General features: G+C 41.8%; 2 protein-coding genes across 3 annotated transcripts in view; both read right to left on the bottom strand.

Annotated features, from left to right (window-relative positions):
• The window catches only part of hoxb3a (homeobox B3a), a 51664-nt gene extending 47378 nt beyond the window's left edge, over nucleotides 1-4286 (bottom strand). For both annotated transcript variants that reach the window (XM_043230185.1, XM_043230258.1), the window contains exon 1: nucleotides 3832-4286. The gene's annotated coding sequence lies outside the window, so the exon portion shown is untranslated. The remainder of the gene's footprint in view (nucleotides 1-3831) is intronic.
• Nucleotides 4287-6101: 1815 nt separating this feature from the next.
• hoxb7a (homeobox B7a) lies at nucleotides 6102-10165 on the bottom strand. Its single transcript, XM_043225706.1, has 2 exons — nucleotides 9654-10165; nucleotides 6102-6905 (listed from the first exon to the last, which is right to left on the bottom strand). Exons 1-2 carry the CDS (start codon nucleotides 10075-10077, stop codon nucleotides 6652-6654), a joined length of 678 nt encoding a protein of 225 aa, XP_043081641.1. The 5' UTR covers nucleotides 10078-10165; the 3' UTR covers nucleotides 6102-6651.
• Nucleotides 10166-10227: the final 62 nt, after the last annotated feature.

Below are 10227 nucleotides of genomic sequence, written 5' to 3'. Positions count from 1 at the left end.
TAACCACCATCTCGCGTTCTGGAAATCCTTAACCGGGTTTGTGATGGCGCGGTTTTTAAAAAGTAACTCCAAATACGAGCGCGACGCGTCTTTCTCCAAAAAGCTCGTGTTTTATCGTTAACTTCGTTATTCTGTCTCTGTCTTCACAGGTATTTTCTTCCTCGTCGAAGCGCCACAGAATCCAGCGAGACAACTGCATTGCAAAGGAGATAGTCAACTTTTCTGAATACATCAAGTCACTTATTTGGTGATGAGCACTAGAGAACAGTTTCGCGCCCAGGCTGGATATGGACTGCTGTTAAGTTTTTTTTTTTGTTGTTTTGTCAAGTCTTCTATAAAGTTCTGTAAATTTCCCCGAGTGTGAAGCATGTGAGTATGTCAATGTGCATTAAGGAACATTATATATATATATATATATATATATATATATATATATATATATATATATATATATATATATATATATATAACTATATCCACACGTGTGTCTAACTTTTCCAGTCTGTTTATGTAATGCATATGAAAAACATTTATGAATGTTTTTTTTTAAATGTTTAAACCTATTTTAAATAGTGATTGTAAAAATAATGCATTAATTCAAACTGTACCAAAAAAGCGTTTCGTGTTAATAAAATACATTAAGACCTCCCGGGTTCACTGTTTTAAATGCTGGTGTCAGACATTTGTTCTAATTACTAATTCTTGAAACCGAGCAGTTAAAACGTCGTGCAGGATTTACACCAAACGCCGTGTTTCCGACATATTTGAACGTAAATAAAGGCTTTTGCGCCTCCTTTATATTTACGGTAGGTCTGTGGTTTTATAATGTACATAAACGCTTTAATTTCATTTATGTATACGTTATTTTCGCGCTTTGTATTTATGGTACGGTGCTATATGTTTCACTGTTTATCTGTTCCTCCAAATACCGGGTCAGCGGGTGATATCGTCTATTTAAATGTGCTGTTTGTGCATTTTAGGGATACTCTATACAACAATCTGGCGAATCAAGTTTCATTTGCAAATGCATTTCACTGTCAAAAAGTCAGGGGAGGGGTGGGGGGTCCGCAAAGTCGCGTACCCCGACGGTAATTTATGAAATCTCTTCTCTCACATGATAAAGTCAGAGTAGAGTACAACAAGCACGCGACGACAAGACCCACGAGCGAACTGCGTGCTAGACGAAATATAAAATACGTCTTCTTAAATTACTAAATCATTGAAATCGTTTTTTTTTTTAAATGTATTTCTATATCCATATCAGATTTCACTGACATCGTGATCCCGATGGATAAAAGCCTTATCGATTTTCAGAAGCGGAGTCAGCCACTCATGATTTCTGAGTATTTGGATTTGTCTTAAAGGCGACGGCTCTCTGTTTTCAGCAAAACTAACGGCGATTGCGTTGGTGAGGCCGATCAAAGAATAAAACTTTTTTTAATGTCACTTTAAGCTGCTTTAAACGGGCTGTTTATATTTATGTTAACAAAGATTTAAAATCCGCCCTGCAATTATCCTTGTTTTGAAATAGCATAAATCACTGAAGTCATAAATGCGGGCGCTATGCAAATAAAAGGAGAGTGCCTGTGCTTTTCGCATCATGGAAACTTGTGCCTTGTGACTGGAATTGTTTGCAAATAATAGCACTTAAGGTGCAAAACGGCAGAGCCGTCAAATATACACAAAAACCGAGAGACGAACCATATCACGCATTCGCTCTTTACGACATTAAACAGGAGTAGTGCAATCTCTACGCGGTCCCTCCTCTCTCTCTCTCTCTCTCCCTCTCTCTCTCTCTTTCTCTCTTTCCGGTTACTATGCCCACTACCAGTCCAAATAAACACTTATTGCTCGGAATATGCACTTCCTTAAGAGAAATAAAAAGGTCAGCATGACTTTAAAAACTGGCGAAGGATGTAGGTTTTGGCCGGAGCGCACGCGGGGTCGGTTCGCGCCCAGGCCTCGACGCGCTTCATTCCGTTTACAGTGAAATCACCTCGTAGCACTCTAACGCTGATATTCGGGATGCATTACAAGAAGCAGGAGAGAGCAGAGTAGAAAGAATACAAGCCCTTCAGGCCTCAGGTTTGTGTGTGTGTGTGTGTGTGTGCGTGCGCCACAAATCTTCCCCAAACCCAGACACTTCAAAGAGCAGCAAGAACAGCTAGGAGAATTTACAGCCCCTACATTCTTTTACGTTTCACTGCCACCGGGCCGAAAACCCCTCCCTGTCTTTCCTGTTATCTGCGGCTGCAACGTGCGCGCTTTACTGCATACAACATTTAAGAGGTTTTTATTAATATTTAAAGGCTGAAGCCCGCATCTGTTGGTGAGTGGAGAATGCTGGTGTGACTTGATAAAAGAGGAAGAAAAGATACCGCGCGCGCACGGTCGCACAAACACTCGCACAGCAATAAAACGTGCTTTAGAAGAACACTAAAACACATTCTCACACCGCCATAAAACGTCGCGCGCTGCTGTGCGCGCGCGCGCACACACACACACACACACACACACACACACACACACACACAATACAGCAAACAAATGCGCACTGTAATAAATCCTCTGTCTCACACACACACACACACCCAGTGCAATAAACACACCCTCTGGTCGAAGTAGTCTGCGTTGGCAAAATGCAAGAATGAACACTAGATGGCGCCAGATAGCGGGGAAATGCTTGGGGTTTGTGTCAGCATCTCTCGACAACAAGACGCTGATCAGATTCATGCACCTAGCGAGATTAGAGAATTGGAGAGTACCGACCAGCTTAATGTACATATAGCTTTCTGGTAAATAAAATAGGGAATATTTAGTTTTTCACAGTCCATGGTAGATAAGACTTCAAGTCTCGTGTAGGATGCAGAGATGATAGTTCTCAGATATTTTATATATTCCAAACATTGTATTAATTACATGCAAGTTACTCCCAAGATAGATAGACAGATAGATAGATAGACAGATAGATAGATAGATAGACACCACTCATTTAACACATATGCTTGCTCCACACAGTCTACACAATTCAGTGTTATAGAAAAAAAGCATGTGAACAAGTGAATAAAATATTTTTGAGAAACGTTGCACATTGAACGGCTTGGAATAGATGAGAACGAGAGAGAAAACATGGCAAACAGAGCCGCTAGGAATCATCGTCTTCCTCTCACAATAACCAGCAGAATAACCTGGAAGATTTGTTGATCTGCTCTGGAAGTGAAAGACGTCTATGCAAAAACACAATGAGACCTCTGACTGCTTGGGGTATTTTGAACTAACCCTAACGTTTCAAATGAGGCCTATATGCATTATAATATTTTTTTGTTGTTGTTTATTTATTGCTAGTTTTTGGTTTTTTTTTTTGTCATTAGTTTTTATCATTCACGGCGGTAAGAATCAAATCTGTATTGCATTTACAACCTTAAACGTGGCATGGAGTAAACATCTCGAGCGTTTCACGGAATAACCGACCCAGAGATATAAGGCTAAAATCCGATTGGCAAGACAGCAGCTTCTTCAAACCTCGCCCTCCCGCAGCCATGACTGCGCTCCATATCATAAATACAGTAAAAAAAAACTCCCAAATCAGCACATCTGAATCTCTGTATACGCACGACATGCGTTGGGTCTGAGCACCCAGACGAAAACACAGGGAAAGGCACCAAAACGCCGCTCCACCCGAGGTGAAAATTAATAATCGTGTTCAGATAAGCTGTTTACTAATAAGTCGAGCGCGCAGAGCGCAGCGCGTCCGTCCAGTGCGCATGATTAGGCTCGGTCGAGCTCTTACCTCAGAGAAACGCTGCGGTCGTGAGACAATGACAGACTTACCTTTGTTGATAATTCGTCACCCAGCACCGGGACAGAGAGGCGCAAACCTCTCGCCGTAGCTCGCGCTCGGTAAGTCCTGTTGCTCTTCCCGGTCCCGCCATTAGAGCGAAGCGGTGAAAATGACAGCGGCGCCGCGGCTTCCATCCGTCTCCCCCGCTTTAGTCAACGGGAGTCGGACCCCCGTACCAAAAATTAGATGAGACCCTACCGCGCGTCCGGATCTCAATAAGTCTCCATCGCAGCGGTTATCCCAATCACAGGCGGCCACATTAGCATAGCGGAGCATAGAGGAGGCTGTTCTCTCCCTGCTCCTTCCCAGAACATCAGCCTGAACAATGCTCTCCGACCGCGTGCATTTTTTTCAGAGTCGGTCAAAATATACTGTAAAAATAGAGCAAGAACCTTTAAGGAGCACGGTGAAGCTACATTAAGCGCCGCGGCCAAAAGAATGCTGCAATATAACCACTTGGGAAATCATAAAAAGTTCATGTTCACGGTTACTCGTCCACATGACCATCCTCGGCCAATCCCAGGACCCAGGCACTCATAAAGTTCTATCACAAAGTTGTAAATTTTCATAAAACAACAAGGAATTTATTGCATTTCTTCATGACTGTTTTAACAGCAGCAGCTCTGCCGTCGCCATCTTTTTCCCTATACGATCGCGAGGAAAAACTCCTATTTTCGTGCTCGTTTCCACGCAATGACACACTGATATATTCAATAAAAAGCGTATGTCGAGCGGGTAAGGGGAAAAGGCCGGGGCGTGTGATATCTGTGCTTTTGAAACCGAAATATAACGTTAGTGGGGTTTGATTTTTTTTTACACTTTAAGGCAATTTACACGGAGAAGCCTTAATGTAAGTTAAGTCATCCAGAACTATATCACGAATCAGAGGAGATCAGAGATAATGCAGTGAGGTGTTACAGCTTTAAGGTGATATAAACTGATTAGTGACTCTTTTTTTTTGGATATAAAGCCCACCTCACGTCTTTGCTCTTTATTTTTTTTGAAATGCTGGAGCTGATTAACCTTAATATGGTAAAGCAATACAAATAAGACAAAACAAAAAAAAGAATTAGCTAATAAAACTGATATGTTTGATATCGGGAAGAGCAACCCCGATTCAATAGAACAAGATACAAAGAACGCAACGATTAAGAAGCGAAGAAATTGTTATAATAATAAGACAAAATAATATCGGTCGACCACAGTGCCAGCGAGTAACACACTGCGATAAACTATATATGCTCGAAAAATTCGCAATGCGACAAAACGCGCAATAAAGCGAATAGCGTCGAAGACCTCGGGGATTCACTTTAATCGAAATAAACACGTTAAATAAAAAATACGGGTCGCTCGTAATGTTACAGTTTCGTCTGAAGCGGAAAAGTTACTGTCACCAAAAGCTTAACTGCTGCTACAAGATCCAAAACAAGAAAAGACCAACCGCTTTCCCATTCTGCAGATTTTTTTTGTCCCTTTTATGGCGTTTCCGGCTTTTTATTGATGCACTAAACACATTAGTTTACAACCCCATAATATAAACGCCTTCTTTTGGTCTCACACGATACAGAACCTGTCACTTCTCTGCGAGCACTAGGCTTGACCCGAGTCACAATAAACGAAAAGCCTTGTATAAATGCTGGCGAAAAAAATGTCACTGCAGTAATATCATGAAATGAAACTAGCTGCGCTTTCGTGCTTTGTGAAATTATTTCGCTTCCACCGATCTACTAAATGTGCAGAAAGAAATAACTGTGCGTATTTAGTTATAGATATTTCAAAACTATTACGATGTTTAAACTATGTATTATTATTTTGAGATGAATTGCATTCTTCTGTCCACAATAAAACAATCTTAATTTTCGAATAATATAAAATTATTAATCTAAGCTTTTTAGTACATTACTGACATTTTAGTAACATGGAATTGTTCATTTAAAAACTGTTAAAAATGCTAAATATTAAATATTATAAACTAATAGATAGCGTAAAATTTGAAGTTGCATCGGTTTTTATTACTTTACATGATTTTATTATTATTATCGCATAAAATGCTAAGCACAGGCGAATTATCGAGTGGCTTATTTAAAAAAAAAAAAAAAAAAAAAAAAAAAAAAAAAGCACGGGTCTTTATAAAACATTAACATATATGCTCGCGGTATTATTACATGTAGGGGTCTTGAACACATCGTCGCGATTTTAATTCGATTCGAAACGAAAAGCAATCAAAGGACACGGAAAATAAAAAGAGAAAATGCAAACATCTCGTGTTGAGCTGTACAGTTCGTTTATTTTAACACCTGCGCGAAATACAACAGGGGGGAAAAAATGCTTGAGCAGACAGAAACGTACACAGATACAGAATAGGAACATATTAAAAAAAAAAAAAAAAAAAAAAGGAAATCGTTAAAAATAGTTTGCTCCCTTCTGTGTTTGACCCCACAGCGACTAGGGCCGAGCGTAACAGGTCACAAGTATGTGAGTCACAAATATATATATGCTTCAGTATCATGAACACTAATATTAATTACGCGTGTATAATTTAGGCTACACATACAGTAGGAGTATTAAACGTATACGGCTATATTAAAACGCGTTTAAAATGACTTGTATTACGATATTCGCTACGGTACAGTCTAACACATTAACACCTCTAACACAAGTTACATAGGTAGACGACGGCGACATTTTACCTACAGTATCGTAGGTAGCATGTCTTTTTTTTTTTTTTTTTTTTTTTTTTTTTCAACTCAGTGTATCCCGAAATAAAGCAGGCTGAATCGATAGCGCAGTCTCTTTTTATTACACTTCCACTACTCGTCGTCTTCCTCTTCCTCGTCTCCCCCGATCTGGTCGGCAGCAGGAGAGCCCGTGGATTTGTTCTCTTTCTTCCACTTCATCCTTCTGTTTTGAAACCAGATTTTTATCTGGCGCTCGGTCAAGCACAGGGCGTGCGCGATCTCTATGCGCCGCCGCCGTGAAAGGTAACGGTTGAAGTGAAACTCTTTCTCCAGCTCTAATGTTTGGAAGCGGGAGTAGGTCTGACGGCCTCTTTTCCGGTCCGCACCTGTGGACGACCAGAGAGCAACAAACAGGAATATGTGTGTACCGTCAACATTAGCAGAGAGTAATATTTAGTGTTTAAAATCTTCATCGGTAGTTAAAACAATAATAATAATAATAATAATAATAATAATACTTCAGCCAACTTCAGTGTGAATGAAAACGAAAGATTTATAATTAAATAAAAATATGATTAAAAAAAAAAGACATTCAGTTTTAAGGTAAAAAAAAATGTACTCTTCAGTGAATGAATACAAAAAAGATTCGACTTATTTTAGTATTTCAAGCAATATTGCACTCTGGGGGGAAAAAGACTTATCAAAAGTCTTGCTGCTGTTTATAGGTGTATTATTTTGTCGGACCATAAACAAAGTGGATGGTGAACATTTACTTAAACTGAGATTTGCGACCATAAATATTTAGAAGCGACCTTTTAGCTTTTTGAGGAGTGCCTGGGTAAAAAAATAAAATAAAATCAAACAACAAGCAGTTGTTAAATCTTCAAACTTAACAAAAACCACCGGCCATCGAAATACTAAAATTTTGTTTTTTTTTGCTTACACTTAAGTCAGAAACTATAGTTAAAATAAAGCCAAGCAAAACCCCACGCGTGTATGCGTTTGAACGCGATTTCAGCATTATGTCTTGACTCTGTATAATCAGGTTAAGGCTGAAAACAGGTCAAATGTATCTCACGTATAAAAGCGGAATGTAATTCAGAAGCAAAACGAAAGTACAGAAATACCCCTTCAGAAAGAAAACTCGCTGTCTTGCACGCTCCCGCGACTCTAATGGCGTCCTGGCGTTCAGACTTCCTTCTAAACACGACCAAAGTCAACAGCGCGATCTAATTCCCTCACACATACGCGCTGAAGTGTTCGGCTATCCGTCTAGATTAAGAGAAAGCCGTCTAAGCGAAGCATCCACGGTTCGGTTTAAAAAGCAAGAAATCTATCCAGGCTTTCACAGCCTTGCCCGTGCACGGTCAGCGACTTTCTGCTGTCCCCGTGTTTCCGTTTTCAGCAGACTGTGGACAAATGGGGACCGCTTGAGCTCGTGTGCTTTTTGAACTTTTTTTTTATTGCACTCTTTAGTCGTCTTACTTCCGTCTTGTCGTGTCACTTCTTGTTGATACTAGTCTGGCGCAAAAGCGTGAAGGATTTAAGCGAAAAGCAGAGGCGCTGAGAGAATCCGAAATCAATGGCAAAACTGATACAGCCGTTTCGTTCTTCAGGAGGTATAAATGAAGTGCGTATATTACGTGTCCTCGCAGAACGAGTTAAAACAAGGAAGAGCATTGTGCTCGGTCACTGCGCGGGGTCTCTGGCGTGCACGGGCTCCTGAATGATAGACGCGGAAAGAGGATTTCGTCTGGTCAGTGTGTGAATGCGTCTGTCTGTGAATAGCGAAAGAGAAATAAAGCGAGGGACAGAGACCATCTATGTCAAGTATCCAAGCACGAAATCAACCGAAAAGGCAGCTGGGCCTATAGCAGCTAATAAAAACTGTGGTCGCAGGCACAAGGCCAGTCGTATGTGTCTGGTATGTGAAAGTGTATAGGCGCAAAATAATTACGTGCGATTTGTACGTGTTTCGCGAATGTTTTGTAGAAAGGCCCGACTTCCTCCTCTGCGTCTGTCTGCGTCTGGCCTAGCTATCATGAGAACAAATATGCGGCCTTTCCAGCAGACACAGCAGCGCAATAATCCGACCTTTGTCAAAACGATAAAACACGCAAATTTATAAAATGCTTAAAATACAGTTCGCCCTTTTGAAGGAAGCTCGACGCGTATGCAAACGAAATGCGGAATATTGTTCAAAAACGAAAAGGCTTTACAATGTGGCATCTCTTTGTACAACGGTCTAACTGCGACCCATTAATTATTTTTTAAATGACACTGGCATTTCGCGCAAAACTCCGACGCGGAATGAAAACGCGTCCAACGAAGGCGCGCAGGGACTGTCCGCCAGTGAATGTCAACAACTTTGCTAATGAGGTATCTGTTTCAAAACTATTTATGTTGTTGTATTTTTACACCGGGAGCTAACAAGAGAAGAAGCGCCCCGGGTTGACAGCTGACCGATAGGATCGTCGGCGCTCGCGGGGAGTGTCTTGAGAGGCCGCGGAAAATCATTACAAGAGAACTTGTCGACCTCCTTTTTAAAATACGTCAGTCGGGACGTGTGGTGGCTGCGTGAGAAAAGGGCTACTGCGAAAAGTTGGCGATTTGTTAAAAAGCGAATCTTTTCCTCCCGATGTTTAGTAACATTTCCAACACGCGTTCACACACGTACGCGTAAAGCACACACATATATATAAAACGCACGCTTGCCCGCTGAAGACAGACGCAGTCGTTTAAAACAAAGGTCCGAGCAGCCGTAACGTACCCTAGAAATACAAGGCCCCGCCCTCTTTATCGAAAACATGAGGGGTTTTAACGGCGGTGATTGCCAACGCACTTAAAGACGGATCCACGCGGCGATATATGCAACAGTGACCCGCAATCTCGGCAGAATCGAGGGTACTTGCTAAAGCTAAACGTGATGCATCCAAACCTCTTATATGCCGTCCCCTCCCTTTTCCACAAACTACGTACTAGCGAGTCTTGAATTATGGCGACTAATTAGTCATAACAAAGATCTGAGGAAAAGAGCACTTTCTGAACCGACTCGGTCGCTCCCCTTAACCCGTCTCCCTCCCCTCAGACGCACGCACACCCCTGTCCTCAAGAAACATTGAGTTTTCACAGACCTGTGTTCCTCATCCAGGGATAGATTCGGAGGTTGTTTTCGTTGTTTTGGTGGTAGCCCCTCTGCTCCTCTTTACCACCGCTTTGCGCTTTACAGAGATCGCCGGCGCTCACCATGGGCAGACTCGAATGGTCAAACAGAGAGCTGTGCATGTTCAACGAAACGGCTCCCAGCTCATACGCGGTGGGGTACATGCCTTGAGTCTGGCTGGAAAGGCTAGCGCCGTTAGTGTACATGCTCGACAGGGAGACAGAAGACGTAGAGGAGACCGGTGCGCCGGTAGAAGCCGAGCCGTAGCCGCCGGCCCGCTGCGAGCTGCAGGAAAAGGCGCAAGAAGTTTGCTCGGGAAACACGCCTGTAGAGAAGGCTGAACTCGCCACTTGGTATTTGGAAAACAACGCGTTCGCGTAATACAATGAACTCATAATTTGAGAAATGATTTATATGCCAAGAAGTTTTAGTGTCGGTTTTACGAGGTCCAATGATATATTACAGAATTACAGTCTAGATTTACACCAAAAATCACCCCTTTTTCCTCTGGGGCCACGTGATGGGCAGCACGTGACGAAACGTCC

Source organism: Puntigrus tetrazona, chromosome 3, assembly GCF_018831695.1.
Source record: "Puntigrus tetrazona isolate hp1 chromosome 3, ASM1883169v1, whole genome shotgun sequence".
Lineage (NCBI taxonomy): Eukaryota > Metazoa > Chordata > Actinopteri > Cypriniformes > Cyprinidae > Puntigrus > Puntigrus tetrazona.
Note: the sequence above shows the minus strand (reverse complement) of the source record. Positions and strands in the feature narration are given on the sequence as shown.

What these genes read in the sequence shown, in the direction of transcription:
- hoxb7a (XM_043225706.1), bottom strand. Translation starts at nt 10,077, where the DNA reads ATGAGTTCATTGTATTACGCGAACGCGTTGTTTTCCAAATACCAAGTG. An exon ending in TCCCTGGATGAGGAACACAG is followed by an intron (nt 6,906 to 9,653) that starts GTCTGTGAAAAC and finishes GGTCGTCCACAG; the next exon opens with GTGCGGACCGGAAAAGAGGC.